We start from the raw sequence: 26,659 nt of genomic DNA, 5'->3' as shown, positions 1-26,659 counted from the left end.
GGCTGCGTGTGAGCAGAGAGCTTGTTTGTCTCTAGCGTGTGGTGCAGGCAGCAGGGCGGCCACCTGCAGCCCCGGAGGAGCCGACCAAGAGCCCCGTGTATGCGGCGTTAGCACCTTCCAGGCCTGGCCTCCCACCACGAACTTTCCTGTGCCCTACCCTCCGGGTCATGGAAGTCCAGAGCAACCTGGAGAACACCCCAGTTCCAAAGCTCCTTTCATCAGCTCCCTCCCCAACTTCCTTTCTTTGGGGAAGTGGAGCCCCTTTGATGGGCTGCAGGGCGCTGGCCGTTCCTCTAGGGAAAGTCCTCCTGCGTGGGGCCACTCTCACCTCCCCCTGTGTGTGAAGGGGTTGCAGCTTCTCTGCTCTAGGACCCTTTCTATTTTACAGAAATTTCTTAACTTGTCTTTTAGTTAGCGGGAGATAATGCTTTCCTGTTTTGCAACATTTTTAATAGACTTATGCATTTCATATATTTTCCCTTTTGCTTATATATGGTTTTTTGGAGGAGGCAGGAGTACATGGGATATGTTTGAGCTAGGAAGTCCTATTAGATGGTCACATGTGTTAGGGACGTGTGGATTCACTTTCCCACAGAATGTCCACTAAGTCGTCCCCAGAGACAGAAGGCAGAACGGGACTCGCCACCCAGCCAACCAGTGATACTGCAGATAGCAGGCTGGCTGGCGGGAGCTGGGGAGAGTCTCGGGCCTGTGGTCTCACTCCCCATCTGCACAGCCTTACATCTCTGAACGACCTCCCCAGCTCTGTGGCTCTGTGTGAGGAGCGTGTGCGTGGCTCCAGGGAGAGCAGGGACGCTGCCAACCACGAGTCCAGGAGGACATACTTCGTCAAGAACTTTTCCTTTCCTTAATCATCTTTCACGATGGTCTGGAGTCTGCCTCTATCTGTTTTCTAGAACAAGAGTACACGTGTGTATGTATTTCTAATGTTTAGTCAGTACTTAGTAGTACTACGTTTTAAAAAACTATATTGAAAGATTTTGTTTTATCTTAAAAGCATCCATAATCTTGGTCCCACAGACTGTTTTTTTTTTTTTGGTTTCCATAGTATTTTTTGTTTTTTTGGGAGTATGACAGGCTGGCCACAGGATTTATGAAGGAACTACTAGAGTCAAGGACCAGGAACCAGCATTATCTAACGTGTGCTTTCCAGCATATAATTATTCATGATCTAAAGGACAAGAGAGTTCTGTTGCAAAAAACAAACAAAAAGTTTCAGGTTCCCATCTAGGCTAAAGTTCTGTCATTAAATCACTCCTTGTAAAAATGCATTAACTTTTAAAAAAGCAGGGGGGAGGGAGGCACACACAAAAATGAGCCGCAAATACAGTTCAAAACTCTTCTTTTGTTAATGGGCTTCTGCTCTTAGACTCTCGTTAATTTTGATCTAACTGTTTACACATATTTTTAATTTGTTCAATCATTTCACAGGGCAGCAGTTTCACGGTTCAATTTGTTTCTGACAAAATGGCCTGTTACAGACTATATTCAGGTTGGAAAACTAATGAATTGAAATTGGGATGATTCTACACGATGGCTTTTTTGTTCTAATTACAGAATGGAGTCCTTTCCATAAATGTAAAAATGTTCAGTATTAGTATAGCAGATGTGATAAATAAGTACACATATCTTCCTCTATATCCTAGCCTTCCCCTTGCATTCTTAGATGCATCCAAAAGGCCATCGCAGTTTCAGATGCAGGTTTAAATGACGTTTACTCTGTGGTCAGTAAGTGCTAGTGTGGGCACTACTGTTTCTCCTCAATCTGCACGGTGGCTCCGAGAAGGTGGCAGCACCGCCCCGAGGAGGAGGTACAGCTCTGAGAGGGAGGTCCCTATGCCCAGGGTGAAAGCCGGCGCTGTGGGCACAGCACGGTTTGGGCACACAGAGTCTCGAACACCCCCCCAGCAGACCTTTCCCTCAGCTCAGCAGCCGCAAAACTACTAAGTCTGTGCTCATGGGTGACAGAGCAATAGAAAACGAATCCAGCACCTAAGGTAGAAACTATCGATACTACTGCATTCTTGATGCACTGAATACATGAAGCAATCAAACAGAACTTATCTCCAAACTTTTTATGGTTTAAAATAACTGTTTCAAACCTATGCCATAATTTTCATTGCAAATCCACCTAACATCCTTTCGATCTTAAGCAAATTCCAATTCCTGTGTTTTACTAGGCTCTCCTGGCAAACCGCTCCTGGTTTTGCAGGATTTTGATGACTGTAACTGTTAAGAAACTCTACTCTTTGGTGAACTCTAAACCCTACAGTTCCAAGCAATCCCACCTGGAGGACTCCTGGGGTAAACGGGTGCTGTATCTTACTTAGAAGCAGGACCTGTGGACTCCTGAAGCAGTTGACACAGAGGAGGCCGATATGCTGTGAGAATGGCCACCTCCACCCAGAAAGTCCCACTGACCTTCTGTGAACCCACTGTGATGACTTTATGAAAATTCAAGGCTTTCTGTTAATTTATGGAAACTGCAAACCATTCCTTAACATTTTTAATCTGTAGTTGTTTTTTCACAGAACTAGACTTTCTACCTAAAATGTAGAGTTACTGTTGCCCAATTATTGATAAATTTACCCGATATTGCTATATTTTCATCAGCTCCTTTGCCAAAGGTAATTACCTATTTCTTTGGGCCTGAAGAGAAGAACAATTTCTCTCTAATTTATTTCAAGTGGCATAGTACTTAAGGTGAAATAATTATGTTAACCATTTTTGCAAGTGCATTGCAGAAAAGGAGGAAAAAAGAAATCATTGCACTGAAGCAGGGCCCCCTTGGCATGATAGCAGGCTAACCACAGACCATTATTGTGATAAAAACATGAACACATTCACAGTTACAGAAACACAGCTCTCAGGGGGAGCAGGAAGGATGCCATCTGCCATGACAACCACTCAGTGCTATCTTCCGGCACCTCTTAAAGTAGCCTGGGTACAGGCTAACGCAGCGCACCTGCTCACTAGGAGGCTGCGTCGGCCGTGTCCTGAGCCGGCTGCTCTGGGTCCACACTGAGTGTGGCCTTCCATGCCTGGAAACATGATGTAAACACCAAAAGCACATGATGGGCAAATGCTTTCACTCACTATATTCAACTCATTTATAGATCATCAGGATATTTGGTGAAAAACGGACCATGACCACATTTTTAGAGGTACATGTATCACAGCTGATAGAATACCAATTATTAATGATGCTGAGGGGCTTACATGTGACACTCAATTCACGACAGCCGAAGTATTCAGAATGCACGCTACAGAGAGGCGTGCTGGAAGTCTCTCCCAAAAGCAAACTGCCACTTTATATCCCTAGTTACCCACAAAGCTATGTTTGTCCTTTTACAAAGTTCAAATTTCACAACTCTAGAGCAAAAAAGGTGAAGTGAACACTAAATTCCACTTGCAACATCCCAAATTCAAATTCTAACCCCCTCTATGGGAACACAGGCATTTTCACACAGGTGCCAGCTGATCATGTGACTGTCATGTGACCACCTAGGGGCATAGGGGAGTAGCTCAATGGGTCACCCCACCCCGCAGTGTGCACGCTAAGTCTCCATGAGAAGAGCTGCCCTGTGGCCATGCAGGAACCTCGGGGACTGCCTGGTCCCAGTCCAGAGTTTAGTGATGAGGAGACTAAAGCAAAGGGCAGGAGACTTGCCCAAACTGGCATGGCTGCTCCGTGCCAGAGTTCAGACTGGAGTCCTGGCCTCAGATTCATAAACTCCTAGAATGTTGGTTAAGATCCCTTGACCTAAAGGTATTGCCAAACTGACTACAAGTGTTCTAAAGCCCAACAAAAACATTTCTTTCCCTAGCCCACCCTCTGTGACTCCCTGGGACAGGGCCTGTCCCTAAGGATCTCCCACCAGGACAATGGTACAGCCTCAAGCAGCAGTGTATATTCCCACCTTCTTTGGGAACATACAAGCAAACATGGGATTATCAGCAAGGGTGTAACATCGCTCTTCAATGCACACCCACCACAAGCTGGGCACCAAGAGAACACAGAGAAGCCACCCTCCAGTCGAGGCCCCTTCCAGGATGCAGATACGTAAACCAGCCAGCACGACGGAGCAAGGCACGTGCCACGAAGCCCAGCCTCCCGTGGTGATGACCCATGAGTACTAAAGGAGGTGCTTCCAGAAGACAAGTCGAAAGGGGAACTGGCAGAGTCAACAGAATGTGCAAATGCAAAAGGATGGGGGTGTCCCAGGGACAGGGTGCAGTTCCACGTGGCTGAGGTTAGGCTGGGAACACGGCATGGTGAGTGGTCAGGGTTTCCCTTGAAGAATGTGGAGATGCTGAAATTTCGAGCAGGTGCCAAACATGGAGGTATAGTTATATTTGGGAGAGTGAGCTGTGCAGCCAAAGGGAAAGTAGGTAGGAGAGAGGAGAGACAGAGGTGGGGAGACCAGTGGAGGGCAGTCCCAGTGAGACGGTGAGAGCCTGTTAACATATTTCTGACTAAAAAGAGTTTTGAGAATTTCCAGTCAAGATGGCGGAGGAGGTAGTATGATATCATATGTCAACTGTAATTGAAAAATTTTAAAAAATTATTAAAAAAATAAATACTTTATATAAAAAAAGAAATCTTCACTATAAAAATACTGGCGAAGTCCAGATACCATTTAAAATCACAAGTTAGGGACGTGAATTCCTAACTGTAGCAAAGGAACCCCAACAACACAGCCTGTTACCATAATGAGCTTTCCTTGTTCACAGAGAGTTCTCAGACGATGTTAAAGAAGAATTTTTGTTCTTCTAGTAGGTTGGTGCAAAAGTAATTGCGGTTCTGCAATTATTTTTAACCTTTTAAACCACAATTACTTTTGCACCAACCTAATAAAAACTGGTTTACTAACATAGTTAAGTATATCTTAAAGGTTGAAGTTACATTATTATAAACCTTAATGATATTTTCTGTACTTGTTAAAGAACCAAATGAAAATAGAACCATAAGGTAAACCAGCAGTATATAATAGTGATTTTAAAAATAGGTTTGATTTTCAACTTCGTGCTTGCTCCTTTGAGAAATTCAAAGGTGTAATTTAAGAGCCTGGCAACTGAAAAATCATAACCAGCACGTACAATCTCACCAAATATATCACTTCCGAATCTGCTCCTCCAGACAGTACAACATCCCATGTTTTGTTTACTGTGCTGTTTAAGACGCACAAAACGTGCATAAAATGTCTGCCAAACCTGCAGTCTGATGCCCCTGAGCCTCAGTATTCTCTGACCTCACTAAAGAGCCTGCACCCTCCTGTAAGGACTAAATCACCCTCCTGCCAGCATTTTACTCTTTCCTTCTGGCTGAAGATTCTAGATAGAGGATCACAGTTCAAATGCTTTCTAGCTCTGGATATTTTCTGACGAGTTACAATCTCTGCCCAACACCAAGCTTGCTTTCAAGTTACGTTCACTGTAACTTATTCAGCAGTATCTGGTGAGGGTGATTTAAATACACACATCACCATGACCACTGTCCAGTCAAATATCCAGCATCGATAGAGGAGGAATGGAAATGGAGGAGACTGTGGAGCCATGGCCATCAGGGAAAAAAGGAAGTAGTATTCTTAACTTCCTCTGTAGCCAAGCATCTGTATCTTTCAGAATCTTGTTTCTCCAGATATAATATGTAGTTCATGTTACTTGTAAGTCAATACTGCAGGGAACTGGAATGAATTTTACCAGTTAATTTTAATACACAGTAAAAGAACAATTATAACCACTGCTCCCCCCAAAAAATTTCAAAAGCATATGCATATTACATTACTAAAGTGTGAGTAAGATAAAAACCAACTAACCCATCTAATTTATATTTCACACTTGGGGTTAATGTGTAACAAAATACTGGATTAAAGAAAGCACTATCAAAGCTAAGCGTCTCTCAAGTGTTTTAAGGGGAGTTGACTTTTTGCAACCTTTTATGTCACACTTGAATATAATTAATTTTTCAGCATTTTTATTCCTGAAGACCCATCCTTTAAGAAGAAAATTGGAAGGAAGAAGAGAGTAATTTGAGTCCTTCATTTGTGTTAAATGAGAAGATGGGGTTGTTTCTAGTACGTTAACTGCTTTGGAAAATCAACAACAAATGTATTACATTTTGCGAGATTATCTAACTTTTTCCCTGCCTCACAAAGTCTACCATATTTAAAATAAGATGAGAGAAAGGTAAGACAAAGGGAATAAGAATTTGCATAAGTTTTGTTTTTTAAATGTATTTTACTAAGTTGTTGCAAAAAGATTTTTCCTCTAAGTAATTTTAAATATGTCCTATTATTGTTTTAAAAATTTATTTTACAATATTAAATATTAAAACCTTCTTGCTGGCCTCCTATCTGATTTTGCAGGGCAATACTACTCGAATTCCATTACCTAGATTGTAATGGAACCTTTTATGACTAAAATAGTGTGACTCCTTCTGTATTTATATTTCCTTAAAAATAAACATACTGAGCCTGCAGCATAGTAACTATTTTGATGTGCTCTTGAAAACCATAAGAAAACACAATGTGCCTTTTCAATCCACATTGTGCAATTTATCTAACTAGCAAGAAGGTAATGTTACCAAGCCCATGCCGTCCAACTCCACCTCCTCTAACTGAACACTCAGGATATCCATGCTAGCCCACTGCGCTTAGCTGCATTAGAAAATATACTTAGAGTACAGCAGTGCTGTATTTGTGAAAAGATGTCTTCTGTGAGTGTTTCCAGGTAGGGATTATGATTCCAAGTGGTCAGAAGAATAAGTTTTCGCGGGTAACTCTTGAATAAACGACTGCAGTTCTGGTAACACGGCAAACAGAGGCCAACACCTTCCTCACTGGCTTACCTACGACACAAGTTCCATCTCTTCAGTAACTTGGGGGCACCCGTACACTTTTCTGTGTGTGCACTGAAGACCAATGATTGGACCGCAACCATTCTGTCCATAGCCTTAGGCAATGAATGCTGTGACTCGCTATTACACTTAACTGTAGTGATGCTGTAGGGAGTTGGTTATGGAAAATTGGACAGGCATAAATACCGTGTGACTAAAATGATAACCCAGAATTTACTACACCGAGAATCAAAGGGAGGCATAGCCCACTGTGGTGCCAGACTTTTGTCCAGTAATTTTCCTTTAAGAGAAACTTGCGTCTCCATTTCATTTATATCCTTTCAAAAGCAGATCATTCTGATGTTGACAACTGTCTTCCTGCTGACTGATTACTCCGAGTGTCCGAATGCAAATGTGTACTCCACGAAGGCACATTAAGTGAGAAGCCCAGGAGGTTATTAGAGGAGAGGAGCTCAATTTTGAAAAGATGCTATTTTTCTTTGGTTCTTTGTTCCTTAATCAAATCAGTAGAAATGAACTTGAAGTGCCTCGCAGAGCAGGCTGGCGGACACTTCACAGGGCTCGCATTTGTGCTGCTTCTCTCTGGAGCGATGCCATCGTCACGGAGCTCAGAATAGTGGAAAATTTATACTCTGGCTGCAAACAAGCAGATGGTTTCAAGTCTAATGGAGGATCATTTAAAGATGCCTCTGTCTGTATTTTAAGGCTCAGAAACAAATGCATTTTGGTTATTGTTTCTCGGGAAGATTAGTTTCAAGGGGATTAGTTGTGTGCTAACCAGCCGTTTCTTCCTGAGACTGCTACTGTGTTAAGATGTCAATAACTCACAAGAACTTGTTTGTTTGTTTTTTGTTTTTTTGTTTTCTCTCTCTACAGTTAAGCTGTTTGATTTGAGCATCCTGTATCTGTTGAGAGGACAGGCCCAGACAGGATGAGTACCAGGAGGAAGATGTATGTATGTACTCGTATGTACGTATTTTTAACTACTAAGTCCAAATAGGGGTTTCTGGAGTGTCACAACTGACATATGATGGTTTAAGTAGGATTCCTGACACTAGAGATGGAAAAATAAACAGGTCACATAACTGAACACAAATGAAAATCAAACCCACTCTGTCCTTCCATACCACTAACTTGTAACCACGTAACCAGCCTCTAACCAAGTTCACCTGGTTTTCAAAGGGAGTCTTGGGGAGCCTACGGGGTGCTAGGTAACACAAGGCTTTTGCACCGGTGTCCACTGCTGCTGCACTTAGTGTTGAGAGAATGTAGGAAAGGAGGCAAGTAGAGAAAACTGCCGAGACTCCTGCTGTTTCCCCACTGTCCCAGTCACGGCTGCTGGTAATGGCTGAGGACAGAGTGAATATGCCAGGCACCAGACTAGCTGCTTTTGAGCTTTGCCCCACTTACTGTCCCAAGCCCACGAAGCTGTCATTGTTCCCATTCTAGACTGCACCCCAGAGCTTCTGAATTGACTACTCATCTCTACAGCTTGGGCTGTCTAAACCTTATGACTGCTCAGAGTTCGAGCATTCTTTTTTGATCAAATGAAAGAAACCATACAAATGGCAAACAATTGTCTTTATTCCCTCCCTTGTTTGAACAACGAAAATGATGTGTGCTATGATCTCAAACAAAATCTTTACTATGGTAGAGCCATTAAAAAAAAAAAAAAAAAAAGAAGCCTGTACTTGGGAACAAAACAATCCAGATCTGGCAGGAGGCAACTTCTGTTAGAGCTCTCAAAGGCTCAACTGTTTCTTCTCACTCTACTTTGTACTTTTCTCTGCCTACGTCTAGAGAAGAGGCCACAGGAGAAGACAGAAAATTTCCTCCCTCCAGAATGCATGCACATTTGGGTTCCACTTCAATTTCAGATAGGTTCCTTGTTTGCCATCTGGTATGGCAACATTTAAAAGTGAATCAGCTTATGGTCAACAGAGGCTGACCAGTTTCTTCAAAGAACAGTGAGTTAAACTGGCTGTGGGACTACATCTCTGACAGCAGGACCTGAATTAGATCTATTTTCACCTCACCTGCTGTTCCAAGAAAGTAGCCCGTGTGTCTCCCAGGCCCCTCCAGGAATCAGCTGCACTGGCAGGGCTTCACCAAGCGCGCCTTGCCAGTGTGGGCCCCTCACAGCTGAGACGGGAGGGCTCTGGGGCCCCCAACGCCATGCCCCCACTGTGAAGAGAAGGCAGCCTTCCCAAGCAGGAATGCTGGTGGAGAAACAGACCACAAGGCCTGCGGCCATCCCGGGAGAGGGATTGAAACCATGTGCTTTGAGGACTGAAAGATAGAACCAGCAGAATACATGAGCATCTGCAAAGATAAACAGAAGAAAAAGCAGGATAATTTGCTAAAAGGAAATGAAGCAAAAAAAAAAAAAAAATGGGGACACAAATAGTAACACAGGCACAAAGAATGAAGGTTCAAAGCGGGGCACATCCAATTCAAAGAACGACCACTCTGCACTTAGCCCTTTTCCTTTCTTGGAAAACATTAAAAAAGAAGAGATGAAGACGGGGAGTGGGAAGGAGGCGGGCAAAGGAAAGGAAAATAGCGACCGCCATATACGCGAAGATTCTATAGAATACTAGAAGCTCAGTTCGATCATGTTGAGCTAATATTGTTATGCTTATTAGAAACTCCAGGCTCTAACTTACTTCACATCTACTACTCAGTGAATTCTGCCGCCTCTGGAAGAGCAAAGACTTACCCTTTCAAGCGTGAGCCTAAAGACTATCCAACAAGAGTCCTATTGTAATTTCTGAAGGAAGGCCACTGCCCACGGACCTGACACCACTCTTCATTTCCAGAAATTCATTTGAAATCCAAATTTCTTTTGGTTGATTACCATTCCAAGATGACCTGGTTTGGGTTAAAATACAGCTGGATAACAACTCTTTTTAAGGAATCACAGGGCTGGGACTGCTCGTTGCCAGAAAGCAAGTGAGTCTCGAAAGTAGGTATTTATTTTTCTTCTGTAAGATCTCCAAGGATAGAGTATGAAACCCAGGCATTTCCAAGGATGAAGTATTAAAAAAGGAGTATTTTATCTCCTAATGGTCGAGAAGTTCTTCATTGTACGCAATTGATAATTCTGTTATTTATACTCACCTGCTCTATGGTGGAAAATGGTGGAAAAGCCGAGACTTAGAGTTGCCAGCCTGGGCCTGCCTACTTGCTCACCCTGTGTGGTTGTTCCTGTCCCTATGCCCACTTTACAGAGGAAGAAACTGAGGCCTGGAGAGGTTTGGTAACTTGTGCAGGGTTACTTAATGGTAACAGTGAAGCTGGGATTCCTGAGACATGTATACCTGATTCCAAAAGCCATTCATTCTCTTAACACTCAATGCATGCAAACTACCCATCCTTCTCCTGGCACATTTTATATCCTCAGAGAACCAAAATACTTCATTCAAGGCCAATGTGTTGGTAAAGACTGAATAAAAATGACAATTCCTTAGCGAGTTTCTCCAATTGTAATTGTTTAATCACACATCATTTTCACAGAAATGATTTATGCACAACTATCCTGAATAAAGTTTAAATAACCCAGATTGATGTTTTTGGAAATGGTTTCCTATAACATACATTAAAAACAAAGTGAACCCATTAGTCCAGGAAGTCAAAAACAGCAATCTGGATTTATTCTGTCTCTAATCAAAACAATATTTATCACATGTGTAAGAAGAGGGGTTGTGTTTCCCAGACATTTGGCAGTTCATTTTCTCTCATGCCTGTGACTAAAACCAGACATGCAAATTAAAAATATGCCTATCATTTTTTCAAGACAATTCAAACAAAATACACTGCAAATCTACCCACACAAACGCTGCTTTAAGCAACTTGAATGAAGAAGTGAAGAGAATCTTGAGGTCCATTTATTTTCCAAATAAAATTCCCCCCCCAAACTGGTTTGGGGGGAGGCCAAGAATCTAAGATTATAGCCCTGATAACATAGTTACCTTGCAGATAATAACTGCTTTATAGACTCTATATATTAATAAAAGGACAGCCACCAATAAAAAAAAAATAAAATAAAAACTCAAAAATTTATAAGGGAAAAATTTATTTCCTCCCAGCCAATGTTTAGGAAAATACGACGTTAAGCAAATGTTTGAAAGGCAAAAGGAAAGAGAAGATGATGGACTTTGAACTGACTCTCACGACCCACTGGCATTTTATCAGATCTGGTCTTCTGCTCTTTGCTCTCCCACCACTTTCTTTACATGTCCACGTGTTATCTCTTTTGTAAATGGCATCACCAAGGATATCTGGTTAAAAGTACAGAAAGCATGAATGTCCAAAATACAACACTAAATCTCATTTCATGGTTATCCTGGGAAATTACAGGAGCAGAATAACCCAGGTCCATTCTCTGGATCCGACTCATCAACCGCTCTGAGGAGGTGAGTACATGCAGTCAGTGCAATGGATCACGGGCCAAGTTGTTTCTTTTTCTTTCTTTCTTTTTTTTTACTATTAGTTTGAAGTGTGCAAAACAACACAGTGATTAGACATTTATATACCTCACAAAGTGCTACCGCCACTAAGTCTACTACTCATCTGATGCTATATACGAGCCAAGTTGTTTCAAGTGTCCATTTCACGTACCCAACAATCAACACGTTATTTATACTGCCAATCAAAACCCTTTCAGGGTGATTTCTAACTTAAAAGGGATTTTAAAGAGAAGGTACACTCACAGTTTTTAGAACCTACTTTGTGTCAATCACTGTGCTAGGTACTTTCACATAGTGATTTGATTTTATTTAATACCAAATTTCACCCGTTTCTCCTTAAGCATGAGAGAGGTAGTACAGGGAGGAAGAAAGAATGCTGAACCGGGAGCCAGATTCCAGACCCGGCTACATTTTATTTGTCTGACCATATAAACTTCCTGAGTCTCTGTTTCCTCCTCTATAAAATGCTGGAATGCAACTTGCCAGGCCTATCCTTACAGGCTGGGTAAGGATTAATTAAGATAATGGATTTGCTAGTGCTCTGTGGACAGCAGTGTTCAGCAGAATGTAAATAGTAAGCATTATGATATTCCAGGGCGCGCTGAGCTAGGACCTTGTAGATCTTTGAACAAGGCTCTATCGCTCAGTATGACTAATTTTACAGTCGACAGTAGAAAGAGGTATAACGAAGTAGAAAGGTCTCTAGGATGGCTCAACAACAGCAATGGTAACAAAGTCCAAAGAACTGTCTTGGATGTCGTTGGAGGTACTAAGATGGGAAAGAATTGAGGGGAAAACAGGCAGACAGCTAAATCTTTACTGGTTGCTATTCGTACAGGAAGAGGTAGCCAAGAGAACACAAGACTTCAGAGCCAGAGACCTGGGTATGAGGCCTGGGCTTTGTGATTTATTGATGGTCTGATTTTAGACAAATCACTTATCAGTTTATTTTTCCTTTCAACTTGTTATTACACAACAGTAGAGAGACTAATATAATGAATCCCCATGTATCTACCCATCACCTGGCTTCAACAATTATCAACTCAGTCAAACTTAGTTTATCTGTCACAGTCTCCTTTTCTGGATTATTCGTGCATTAATTATCTATTATCGTGTAACAAATTACCCCCAAATTTAGTGGGTTAAACAACAAGCATTTATTATCTCACGCTTTCTGAGGGTCAGGAATTTGGAAGCAGCTGGTGGCTCTGGCTGAGGATGCAGGCAGGGCCACAGCCACTTGAAGGCTTGAATGAGGCTAAAGGAGGGGTTGACCAACTATGGTTCATAGGCCAACTCTGGCCCACTGCTTGTTTTTATGAATAAAGTTTTATTGAAACAGAGCCTTTCTCTTTCATTTACATATTATGTATGACTGCTTTTGTACTACAACAGCAGAAATGAGTAGTTTTGATAGAAACTGTATAGCCCACATGCCTTACATATTTACTACCTGACTCTTCACCAAACAGTTTACCAACCCTGGGACTAGAGACTCTTCTTCCAAGATGGTTCACTCACATGGCAGTTGGCAGCAGGTAATGCTCCTAGTCACGTGGGCCTCTCCACTGGCTACTTGAGTATTGGTGCGCAAGTGTGGGAGTTGCCTGGGTGAAATTTGGAAGTGGACCCCATACACGAAGGACAAGGAGATACTGAAGAAAGAGGCTGACCATTTTAGATTGGTAGGTGGCAGTTTTAATCAGCAAAGGAACTTACATTCAAGGCTTATCTTGGGAGGCTACAAGATGAGTAGGTCTCTGTACTGGCCCACCAGGATCTTAGAAGTTTATAGACAGAGGCCTTAACAGGACTCAGTCATGTACACAGTCCAGATGGTCTCAACCATATTACTCTCTCAAGGTAACATCCTTGAAACCGGTCCCACTGTGGGGAAAGGTGGGCAGAACAGTACATTCCAAGGACAGGGGAGAGGGTCAAGCTCAGAATTCATGTTCTCTGGATGACCTCCTCCAACACTGAGTGTCCTCACAACATGGCAGCAAGCTTCCCAAGAACAAGTGATGCAAGAGAGAGAAGAAGGAAGAAACCATAATGGTTTTCTATGACCTAGCCTCAGAGGAGACATAGCAACATTTCTGCGGTATTCTATTGGTCACAGAGAAGAACCAAGATATAAGATGGGTGGGACTCTACAAGGGTGTAAATCCTAGGAGGCAGGGATCATTGGGGACCATCTTGGAAGCTGACAACCACAGTGAATGACCCTTTCCTTAATCTATTAAATGAGGGTTTGCGATAGGATCAAGAATTTTTTCTACGCTCTAAGACTTGACAATTATATGATGCAAGGAATTTCTGATAATTTATATATTTTTTTGCCTTGATCGTAGAATGTATTCAATATTTGGTGCTGAAATTTTAATATTTGTATTTTAATTTTGAATATCTGTATTTTAATTATGTGTGAATTCTGTATAATTTACTATATGTGTTCTTAGAGCCTTTATTTAACAAATGCAAAGAAATTATTTTCCTTTAATTAGGCAGTGTTTTAAAAAATCCAAACATTTCTTGCTTTCTGCATTCTATTATTAGGAGATAGCGGCACATCAATAAATGTGCTGTTCTTAGGGCTTTACTTTAAAGTCTAAATTTCCGAGTCTATTGATCACTATATTTTCATCCCTATCTCTTTTAGGTTTACATTTATTGGATAACATAATATTCAATCATATCTCTAAGGTTCTGCAGCATTGGAAATCAATGGAAAATAATACTGTTCATTACAGTAAATAAAAGATTTTCTATTTTGGCAATTTACTAGTAATTAAAAACAAAAGTTCAAAATAAAAAGCCTGTGGTTTCCTGATACGGTAAGTACTCAATAATGGTTTCCGAAATCCCAAATATAACACACAGAGGATAATTTCAAAGTCAAAGGACTAGAATTTAGTAATAGAAAAGGTACAAAGGGATGGGGCTTGGACCCTATGATGTCCACTCAATTATTGACTCATTCATTCCACAAATATAATTCTGTGTCTGGAGTGATTCTGCCCCTAAGACGCTTCTATTCTGGTGGTCACAGACAAATAGTTTTGACCTTGATGAAGGCAACAATATAGTCTTTTAACATCCTAGAACATTGGTTAAAAAAAAAAAAAGAAAAAATAAATAGATGCATATATAACAGTCCAGTAATTTACCTGGAAAAGGAAGACCTCCTCGCACATGTGTCGGCCCTCAAGGCCATGTAATTATTAACCTAGTACAGAATCTGAGATTGGAACTCTTAGAACTTTTATTATCTCACCAAAATATATCGTTTTTTTTTTCCTTTTTAAATATGTAGTTTTAAGCATTCTGAAATCTCTAGAATAATTTATTATAGGGTGAATTTTGTCCTTTACAGACACAGACACGTCTTAATGACGTATGTGAACAGGGTCCAGAGCACAGGGCGGCCTTTCTAGAGCACAGTGGACCTGCGGCCCTTTGCGTGGTGGGGCTGCGCTTCCCCCGCTGACCACACTGCTTCTGATCTACTCATATGTGACTAGGAAAATGCCAAAGTTTATTCGGTGTCATGGCCTATTCAGTAATTTCCACAAATACAAATAAATCTGGCTCTGATTTGGCCATGTTTCTTACATCTGGGGAAATAATTAAGATATATAAATTCTAAATTTTTCTGAGAAAACCAGAGGAATGAGATAAGTAGCAACTACATAAATTGTTTACCAGGGAAGATAAAAATGATCAGAGGTTTCCTAGAGCTTTAGTGAAGCATCTTATTTTAATGTCTGGAGGCCTCCGTGCACTTTAAAGCATTTTTTTTGTCCTAGTGAGAACAGAATATGCAGGGGAAAAAGTGTCTACACATGAGAGGTAAGGAGAGAATTGTTCCAGAGTCTGAATTTGCGCTAAGTACAAACTACTTTAGAATTCTATCCGGTTTGATTTGGGGTTATTTCACAGTCTTTTGGGAGCCACCCTTGTTAGTGATGTCAACCACGATGTCTTTTGGGCAAAAAAAAAAAAAGGATTTGAGCTTTATGATGGCTAGGTATGGGGTCCTTATGATGTGCTCACACAGAATTCCTCAGAACGCGTTTTCTTCCCTAGTGATCCCAGAAAGACATATGACCTGTTTCCATTTTTGCCAGAGTACCTATTTTAAGATTTCTTTTTTTTTGTCCAAGGACATCATTTGTCATTTACTTAATATATGAGCTTCTCACCCAGGTATGTGTCAACAAATTCAGTTTGAGTAAGTGCAGATTTATTCAGAGTCTACTGGGCATCAGGCCCTGTGCTGGGTGAAGGGACACAGGAGCTAGACATCACCTGGCCAAGTGCACTGGGGCTAATGGCACAGAAACGGGCACCAGGTCCCTGTCACACAACGGAGGGAAGGCTCCCCCTGGAGGTGGGGCCTGTGAAGCTGATGGCAGAAGGGAGATGCACGTGTGGTCCGAGTCAGGAAACAGCGGGGGTGCTTGGGAATCTATGAGCAGTGCAAGCCTGTGAGACCCAAAAGGAAGAGGAAGAAATGACAAGAGAGGGGGGCTGAAGAGGTACTCAGGAGCCAACACGTGTTAGAGCATTAATGGTCTTTGGAGAAAGACGTCATTCATGAGGAGGAGAGAAATCATGTGCAATTGGCTCACAGCCCCTACCCCAACACCTGCTCTGAGGGGTCCTGGCTCACGCAGAGGGCTTAGAACAGTGCCTGGCTCACGCGAGCACCCACTGTATGCCAGCTGCTACTACCCTGTTATTATTACTGCCCAGCTGTGTTCGGGTCATGAAAACAGGTGGGGCTGCTACAAACGTGGCACTGTGACTCACCATCTAATCTGATTTTGTGGTACCATTTTATCCCAGAATTCCTTCTTGGTTCGCCCAGTGATGCAGGGAACCCACGCACGAGGTGGTCCTCCCCTTCCATCACCATCCTCCTCGCCCCACACCGCCCTGCTTCCAACTGTGCTCACTCCAGCCTCACTCTGACCTGACATGGTAGGCACCATTTTCCTTTGCCTCATCTGAATGTTGGGGAGACTGTGACACAGAAAGGTCAGGTCACTCACTCTGAAGCTGCACAGGGCTGTGGCACAAGCCACCTGAACAGGAGAAAGACAGACAGGCTCAGAGGGGCCCCTGGAACTTCCGTTTACCTTTACCTGGAGCTTCCTAGGCTGGGACCTGACTTGGGCCCCAGGAAATGGATCATCCCGTCCCCAAAGACGAGGCGTGGGCACTGCCTACCCTGGCTTTCCTAGAAGCAAATTCGTTATCTGTATTCAACTTTCATCCTGAACTACCGGGTGGCAGATCAACATGTGATTCTATTCAATAACCAAATACGTCAGCACCTGCATTCTATGGGTGACACTTTTAACTTTCCATTAAAATTGCTTGTATATGTACCATAGCTTGAGCACAAATGCTCAAGCCTCTGAAAGAACAGTTCAGAGGCCCCTGGGAGATGCTGGAAATGGTTTAAATACACTTAACCCTAGAAAACAAAAGCGTGACTTGATCGGGCTGGCCCAGCCGTCCAGCCCTGTCAGAGCTCCCACATCTGATTTGAGACCCTTTAGGGCTATAGTTAGCATTGCGGTGTCTTTTTAAAGTCTTTATCTTGTTCTTTCAACTCGTTTCCTCTGCGGTTATCTTTCTCAAAGGCTGCCTTTGGACCTGGCTGTCTGGCTTCGTGGATGTGGCCCTGGGAGGGCTGGCTGCTCAGAGGCCCGACCAGGTGGAGACGGTGGGGGGATGTGGTTGGTGCCCTTGTGGTCCAGGCCATCCCGTCAACGGGCTGCTTTCTATTTTTAAGTGGATCATAAAATTACTGAGAGTTGAATACATCAACTTGAAAAGAGATAAAAGGGCATCACGACGATGATATTTACTGTCTAGAATTCCTTGTAAAGGTCTCACCAACTAAAGCCTAATCATTTGAAAATGACCTTTGCAAAGCAAACAATTTTATTTTCCCAGTCTGCCTCTCACCTTCGAGTGTACCTAATTTGCCTGTATATTTTGAAACGCCTCATGGTTCCCTATCTGATACTGAAAGAACTGCTTTCAGTGCCTTTCCTCATTCGTCCCCACACTCTCCACTGCCCCACCCTCCATGAGCCCAGAGGGATAACTGGAAGCCACAGAGCACATCCCCCAGGGGCTCCCGGCTCCTGCACTAGAATCACAGGAGTGCTGGGTGTACATGTAGATTTCCGAGCCCTCCCACACACCAAGTTGCCCAGAGTTTATTTTATAAAACAAAAAATCGAGGCGCAAAGAGCCTACGTGACTCATTCCCAGTGACTGGACTTGGCTCAGAACTTGCTAGTTCTTGGCACTTACCTGCCCACACCTGCCTGGGATCTCTCTCTACTGGGGCTGCAGGTTAGGGGTGCAGGGCATGGAGCAACAGGAAGGGTTTTGTAAATGTAGGGCCTGGGCCCTCCCTTAGATCTAGGGAAGAAGAAACTGCAGGGTTTGGGGCGTAGGCACATGTCTTTTTCAAAAGCTCTACGTTCAAGATGTATCGTCCAACTTAAGAACTCCGATGATTTAAACTTCTCAATCGTGTTCCGTCCATAAAATGGGAATTGAGTTGAAAAGTAGCAAATCTAAATGAAACATTATATACGAATTATTTATAAGTAATAATTTCTACTGACAAGCTGACTGCCGATTCCTGGTCACTTAACAGTGAGTCTGGGAACAGGGTAGGCAGGCATTAATGACATTTATTCTTAAATAGGTTTTCAATGATTCCATTTTGGATCTGGGGCCCACCGACGGATCAGAGGCCATGGCGGAAGCTCTCTCTGCCTTTGATACATGAACACAGACCAGTGAGTCGAGGCTCCACTTATTTACACAGCACATCGTTAAATGTCAGGTTAAATAAAAGTAAGAAAAATTCTACATCCTAGAAATGTCAATAGTTCAGCAAGTAAACTGAAGACACACCAGATAATTTATGAGTTTCTGAAAAGCACAAAGCAGGTGACCTTTCATACCTAGAACCTTCTGGACTTTTTAGGACCTCTGGACAGTGAGGAAATATGATGTGAAGCTTTGTCTCTGACTGACAGCCGCATAAACTTGGGCCCACACAGCAGTGCCCACCATGCAACGAAGCCTTTGGCCAGCAAGAGAGAGAGAAGAGAGGAGAAACTGCAACAGGGTGTCATGCCCAGCTTTTGCCCTGAACCTTGTATTCTCCGATTGCAATTTCAACAAAAAGTCGTGGAGGGAGGACCACTCTGTCTTGGTTTGCAGTCAAGGCCCTACGAAACCCTGACTCAACACAGCCTCCTGCCCACTTAATGGCTGGGAGACATCTGAGCCACACACGCACTAATTGAAGGTCACCTTTAGTGCAAGCTAGGGACGTCCTGTTGGAAGGCATTTGATAAATATCGTGTCCAGACCTGTTAGACATCTCTGTCCCTCCAGAACCTGAACAGCAAACTCAGCCCCAAAATCACATTTTTCTTAAAAGGTGACATTAATCAGAGAATCACATCTATGTCCTCAGGAGAGAAAAGCCCAGAGAGACTTAAAATCTTTTAGATTTTTTTCCCTTCGTTTTAAAGAATATGAGAATTTTGGTTGGCGTTTCCTGTCTCAAGAAAGATGAGTATAAATAAACCTCGCCTTTACATGAGGGCTTCGCTCCACTGTCAGGTAGGGCATATCTGAAGTTACCAGAATCCAGGAGCTGACATGACTGGAGAGAGAGTTTCGCCAAATACATAGCAGTAAAGACTAATATCTGTGCGTCCTCCCAAAGCAAACGTAACAGCTCTGCGGCAGGACTTTAGGTAAATGTATTTAGTCACATGAGACATGTCAATAACATCCAACATCAATAAAGTCGCTTTGCTTTTAGACAAAGACATGACAACATGAAATTCTGAGTGAGAGGAAAGCTTTCCTAACACGAAGTCTTGACCTGCGTTAAAGTGTGTACACACCGGCCAGGGAGCTGCCCACCCCAATCCCTAAAGCTTTACTAGAAATATAATCAATGGAGCAAAAGTCTTCCAAAGACAATGCTGTACAATTTAAACATTTTTGGCTACGTACCCCCTACAATTTTTGGATGCTATGTGCCCTCCCATACAACTTTAAGTTGACAGTTAAATTTTTCACCAAAAATTAAATCATTGCAAAAATGTATTTTCTAGCCTAAAGAATGACACAAAAATAAATTATGAAGTCACTCTTAAAGACATCCAAGAGAGTCTAATACATATCGTAGTGATGTGTTATCTACCGTCACCCATTTAAAAAAATACATGAATAGACTCTTAATTAATAGTAACAATTTTATATCTTTCCATTTTCCCTCTTTGAAGTCATATTTTCTTTCTGCTTCTCCCAAAGAAATTTATCCTAATAAAACTTTTTCTTTGCTTGAAAACTTTTTTTTTTGCTTGAAAGTATCAATCTTTCTCTCATATGTTCATAAGTGGAAATTTAAAAGTTTAAAAATTTCCTGTGACCAGTCTTCCGGACTGGTCATTACAATTATTATTGGTGCATAAATGATACAAAATTACATACATATAATATACATTTTGATAAACAATTATTGGACAAACTTTTGCATACATTTTGGAACTGCATCTCTTAAGGAGATGATTTGGTTTTGATGGGCGGGAAACTGGGGCGCCTTATCAAACGCAGCTTATCCTGACACCTCCATTTTGAAAGGTTCTCTGTCACCTGGGAGGTTTTTACCCTGGGGACAAGGCACATGGTAGGGTTCACGATGGTGAGAGGTGTGCCCTTCTTCTGTAAAGTGGGAGAAGGACAACTGTGAAAGGAGAGGTGGCCATGGACAGCAGGAGGGACCGGTGGGACCCGTGGGCATCCTTAGGCTATTACACAGATCCGTGTAAGGACACGTGTCAGGTGAGGATCTGAACACCGAGGCCCGTAGAGTTGTGCCCACTGCCCCTTGCCACGTCTAAGGAGTGCTGCTCTGTGGAGGGGCAGCGTTCTGCCTACCCTTCCTGGTTCATCCTACTTCTCTGCCCTTCACCCACGTGGTTGCAGCCTCTCCCTTAAAAGAGAGCTGAGCAAATCCTTTAAAATACTGAACGGGGTACCAGGTTAATAGCCTGCAGGCCTGTCCTCGTCTAGGTCTCACTCTCACCTTCCCCGAGACTTACTGAGGAGTTTACAAGCAAGTTCCACTTGGCCTCATGTGGAGTCTTGGGTCCTCACTTGACTCAGGCCTCAGACTTTATGTGTACAATACATATGGAGTGCAAATAAACAGATGAAATCTTTAGAGTAAAACTTGAGTTTTTTCTAAAAGAAAACCATATGAATGTTTGTAAAGAGAAGGCGGAAGAAGGAGGAAGATGGTGTGAAGGCTGTGCACAGAGTCTGCAAACAGCATCAGGGAAGGGAAGGAATTATTCCAACCACCGACACGAGGGAGGGCACGATCCCTTGTTTACTTATATTAGTGTTGTACATGCAGAAAATCCTAATCCTTCTCCTCAAAGGTAACTACCGTTCAGAATTTCCTACAAGTCCTTCCAAGAAAAACCAATGCACATATCGGCATCCATCCATCTCTTTTCTCTCCCCCCTTCATTAAAATTTGACTCAAAAGGTATCATATTGTTTCGCATCTTGCTTTGACTCAAAAGATATCATATTGTTCCGCATCTTGCTTTTTCCACTTCATAGCCATCACACACACACACACATACACACACACACACACACGAGCAGAGAGAGACCTTTGTAAAAAGCAGGTTCAGAGAGTGTTATCATGTAAGGATCTGAGGAACTATATCATACCATAAGTTGTTTAACCAACCTCCTACTGAGGAATTCAGTTGTCTCCAGGTTTTCGCTAATAAAAATGTTTCAACGGCTATACTTTGGTACACTTTACAGATACATCCATTACCCTGGCAAGAGTCATTTTGTTTGGAGGGCAATTTAAATGTTGTTTCATTGGCATTCTGGAAAGGCTGAACCAATTTACACTTCTGTCAAGAGTATATGAGAGAGAGCTGACTTCCTTACACCCAGGGAGGGCAGGTTACCAACGCACATTTGCCAATACAATGGGTAGAATATGGTACGTCACGGCTGCTTGAATTTACATTTCCTTAATTTTGACTGGGGTTGAGCATCTCTTCAAGTTATTCTTTGATTATCAGATTGTCTTTTTAATGGATTTATAGAAAAAAATGAAATTAAATATATTAACCATTTCTCATACATTGCAAGCATTTCCCCAATTTATCTTTTGAGTTTTCTTTTCCTTTTTTTGTCATAGAAGTTTTAAATTGTTCCTGTATCTTACCTTATCGATATTTTCCTTTATAATTTTTGGTTTTGTGTCCTGATTCGGAAGGCATTTTCCACTGTAAGATATACTCAGGCTCTTTTACAGAGCTTTTATAGCTTGAGTATTTTACATTTAAATCTCTCAACCATCTGAATTTTGCAGGGGATGGGGGCAAGAGATGCATAGGAATGAGGTAGGATAAAGTAATAACTTTCCCAAACAACTGCTTGTCATCAATCCCTTTCTTCCACTGACAAAAAGTTTCACTTTTACCATAAACTAAAGTTCCACTTTTATTTGGGCCGATTTATGAACTCTCTGCTCTATTCCACTGATCTATTTCTTCCCTAATTCGAAATGGATTTAATTACTATAACTACTGCATTATTCAGAATACATTTTAATATCTGGCAGAGCTAGAGGCCTGAGTTTTCTTCTTTTTCAGAAGTTTCCTTGCTGTTCTCAAATGTTTATTTCCACTAGATATTTGAATTGGCGTTACATTTTCACAAGACTGAATCTCTAAAGCAAGTAGAGTTTTGAAATATTCGTCATGTAAATTATCCATATTATTTTTATACGTTTCCACCTAAAGGTTTTATATTTTGGCTTCTTCCATAAACGGGAATTTTTCTTCAATAATATTTTCAAACGGGTTACTGTTTCTTGTGAAAGGAAACAAATGATTTTTGATAAACTGTGTAACCTGCCTCCTTACCTAATATTCCTATTGTTTATCATAGTTTATGTTGTGATTTTCAGATATTTAATCTTCTAGTCTCCACGTAATGCTAAAGCTGCCTCTTCTGGGTGCCTGGAACTCGGTGTTTTCCTCTCCTATGACGGCACTGCTTAGCACCACTAGAACAAGGCTCGGGGTCCGTGGTGACCCTGGTCTCTGACACTACTGAGGGCTTCTGGTACTTAATGCTGGCTTTGGATTTAAGAAGCAAATACACCAGCTGGTCCGCGTGGCCTGCCCCACCCCCAGGAAGCACAGGGCATTTAGTCCTCTCACCTACTATGACAGCCATGAGCGCAGACCTGGCTGGCAGACTGGAGTCCTCTCCCTGCTCTGTACTCTCACCACTCATCTTATTCTGGGGTCACTCCACCTAATTAGGGCGAGTTCTGCTCCAATGTGGGGTTTCCCCACCGGGTGCTCTAGCTTTGGAGTCCTCGCTTCTATCAGGGGGTCAGCTTGGGTGGGTCCTCCTCACACTTGTTTCCTCCCAGCTCCCCAAACAGAAGCCAAAAGGACTGTGTGGGTCAGAGAGGTCCTGGGCCCAGAGACGCTCCCCTCAGATGACACTGCCTTGTTGATTTTCTCGTTGGTTACATTCCTGTGTATCACCTGAGACACCCCACGTTGGGCAGCTAGGAATCCTCTGTCTCCCCACTCTCATCTCCTACAGGTAGAAAATCACCAAAATGGTGAATTCCAGCATGGCGTTTTTATCCTCTCTCTTTCTCTCTCTGTCTCTCTTGTGAAATGTGGAAGTCATTGGGAAGAGGTTTCTACTTTCGTGGCATTTCTGCTGTTTCTGCCCGTACTTTCTCATTCTCTCTCGCTCTCTGCAAGATATTCAGGGTTCTATTTACTCATGTCTCCTTGCTTAATGCTGCTGAAGGCACACTTGGAAACTGTGGGGAGCAGCCCCAGTGATTGTTGGAAATCTCTGTCTTATTCTTTTGCTGAATGCCAGCTCTGTTCTTCATTTAACATAGCTTGAATACTTTTGTTTTGCTTAGTTTAGTTCTTTAAACCTATGTGTTGCTCATATTATTAGGATTTTGGTGTTGTTATCCTAAACTGGAGTCTTCTGTATTTATTTAAACTGCTAACTTTAGGCTGAAGGACATGTTGATAGTGAGTCCTCTGCATTACATCTGGCATTTGATAAAGAAATACATTTACTTTCAGGATAGCTGTCCTTACCTGCTGCTTCAGTGCTTCCAAAGACTCAAATTCCAATCTGGCCAGTTTCATCTGGATATGCCGTGGTTTATCAGGTATGGCAAATGCAAGTATAAACTTTACAGCCAGGAGTGCATGCTGAAAACAAGAAAGAGTACATGTTGATGTGACACATTAGACCATATGTGCAAGGAACGAAATTAGTACCTAAGCAATCTGTGATCCTTCTCATTAATCTTGGGCAACTTCTAATTACTGGCCTGTGATATATCAAAGATCAACCAGGCTCATGAGTTATATTTAATCCACCCCACTGTAGCCCTTTCAGTAATTACTGAGTTACTTTGCTTTATTCTTTTTAGAATCAGTTATTCCCTTAAATTGATACCATATGCTACCCGCAGTGTTTTACAGAAAAAAACAAGTTTATTCTGGAAAGTCTTCCACAGTGTTTTTTGCTATCTGTGTCTTAATTCCTGTTGTCTCTTCGCACACATTAACAGTCACTCCATCGTTTGCCCACCAACAGATTTCCTTGTGCTGTGCTTCAGGGTGAGTTACATGAAACGTTACATGTATCTTAAACATCAGCTGCCTTGAATTCTCTGCACCCTCAATAGTGTCTGGTGTAATTCTTTTCATGAAAAGGATAATCGATAAATGCTGAAGGATGGATTGATGGTAATGCATTACCATATGCTGCTGACTCCAAATACGATAGGGCAGGAATACAGAAATATAGAGTGTATATGTAGAGTGTACCCATTACAACGTGAGAACCTTAGGTCTTGGCCATTTTAGTTCCCTTCTACCCCAACATCATACAGAGGTTCTCTATAACATAATGATGCGAGGTTTAGAATCACGCTTCTTTCTCTGAAGAACAGAAATGAACCCACAGAATTGCTTTCACCGGTAAGCCTGCTCTTACTAGGTTTGTGCAAAAAGAATTGTGGTTTTTGCAATTATTTTTAATCTTTGAAACCGCAATTCCTTTTGCACCAACCTAATAGATGCAAAGCTTTGACCTACTGATGTGTCTCCAATTCGGGCATCATTTTGTGATCCAGGATCAATACCCACAGAAACCTGTACGATCAAGAGACTGAAGTTGCCTTTTTGATGATAGCATGAATTACTAAACATTAAAAGCTGTGAAATAATTTTTAAAGGTAATTAAAAGGCATTAAGAAAATCAGTGAAGGAGATGGAACAGCCTCTAAGAAATGTTGCATTAAATTATTGACAAAAAAAAAAAAAAGAAGACAGCTGAAAAAAATTAAATGAATTCCTTGCTATGATATTTTCAAAAGGAGGATGAAGGATAAATAACATGGGGATATCTCCTGGGAGAAGCATGAAATAACGAGGAAGTCAGCAAGCATCATAGCAGAACAAGCAATAATTCAATTCAAAGATTTGAGAACCGGCAGAGCCCCAGGGCAGGCCAGGTGCTGCCTGGCATCAACAGGAGATCTGGAGTAGACCAGGGATGGTAGCCCTCACTGAAATGTAACTGCCATGAGCAAAAATATTGATTAGGAGTCTATCGTGAGAAAACAAGTAGATACTACAGCGTGGATCAGATGGCCATATGTTATAATTCAATTGACTAACTGAATTGAATTAATAGGAACCTGAATATAATCTATAAAGAATAAATGAGTAATTCAGAAAAAGGTATACTGTGCAATTATTTCATTGCATTAGAGTATTGAGATACTACGTCATATAAGACATAACCTCTGCAGTGAAAATATTACAGAAGAAATAAATTAGTGTACCCGTATTTTTCAGACGGTGTGTCCTCAAGTTGCCAGAGCCCCACCATGACTCAAACACTGACCCCTTCCGAAATCTCACAACTGATCTATACCCATTTTCTCTTCCTTGGAGTCCCAGTGGGAATTAGTGAGAAAAAAGACCCCACTGGGTCTTCCGTTGAAAGTAAGGTGCCGGTAAGACGTGCCAGCTCTTGTGTGGGAACCAGGACTGGCTGGTGGGTGATAAGCAAGGCTGTCTCATACTTGGTGCTTCCGGTTGCCCCATGAAATCTCCATTAAACTCTCATGAATTGAAAAAAACTTGCTATTTATTAGACAATATTAGTTAAAAAAAGAAAGTCATTTTAACCGGTGAAAAGAAAGTCATTAAACTGGTTATATAGCAATAAGCTTTTATGAGTAATTCTCTGTAGTTTATTTTCCTAAAAGTATTTTATAATAAGCATTTTTAAAAGCCCGTAAGTAGAGAAATCAGTTCCTTTTGAATTATATTTGCAAAGTAGTTCCTTAGTAGATCTACTTATATCAAGCTTTGAACTTCCCACTTGACAGCTCCAGGGCTGTGCACCTTTAGAGCCCCACGCGACCCACATAAATGTGCACTCTCTAGCTGGCTTCCAGGACCACCGAAATCGCTGTGTCCACCCTCTCGTGTTTAATAATGAACTAGTGTACTGGACATGGGCTCAGTGCTGAAGACAACACAGTGAAAGAGATCATGTCTCGGCTCACAGTCCAGACGGTGAGGTGAGGAATTATGGGCCATCATGATGCCACGTGTGTGGTGACTGCTGGGGGTCCATACAAGGAGCCAGCAATTATCCAGTTTTTAGCAGGTCGGAGAGGGCTTCCTGAAACAGTAAGGGTGAGCAGACACATGGAGGATGGAAGGAGTTAGTGAGCAAGGAAAGGAGTGTTTCCTGAGAGAACAAATGTACAAGGGATGGCGGGGTCGAAGAAAGGGGCCACAGAGACGAGCAAGACCCAGATGACAGAGGAGCCACGTAACCAGGCTGAGGAGTGACGAGACACTGAAGGCAGGAACGCAGGACTGACATGATCAGATCTCTCCATTTGTGGCATGGCGAGTGGACAAGGTAGGAGGCTGTGGGAGGGCAGGCAAGTCAGCAGGGTGACCTGGATGGAGTGCGTGGACGGGCAGTGGGGCTGTCGCTCCCTCTAATGACCAGAGGGCAGAAGACGTGGGAGACCGCTCCGACTCAGCCACTGAAATGATGAGCACGGGTGTGAGGGGTCTGTAGATTTCCAGACGTCCATGATACGTCTAAGTGCACACGTTCT

The 26,659-nt window shown here is 42.3% G+C and overlaps 1 protein-coding gene across 1 annotated transcript in view; it reads right to left on the bottom strand.

Annotated features, from left to right (window-relative positions):
• Positions 1 to 26,659, bottom strand: part of ANO10 (anoctamin 10) — a 154,096-nt gene that overhangs the window by 18,636 nt on the left and 108,801 nt on the right. Inside the window, 1 exon segment of the mRNA XM_033132854.1 lies at positions 23,595 to 23,711. Within this exon segment, the coding sequence (XP_032988745.1) occupies positions 23,595 to 23,711 (117 nt within the window).

The sequence above is a fragment of the Rhinolophus ferrumequinum genome, chromosome 17, assembly GCF_004115265.2.
Source record: "Rhinolophus ferrumequinum isolate MPI-CBG mRhiFer1 chromosome 17, mRhiFer1_v1.p, whole genome shotgun sequence".
Classification (NCBI taxonomy): Eukaryota; Metazoa; Chordata; class Mammalia; order Chiroptera; family Rhinolophidae; genus Rhinolophus; species Rhinolophus ferrumequinum.
This window is presented reverse-complemented; position numbering and strand designations above follow the sequence as displayed.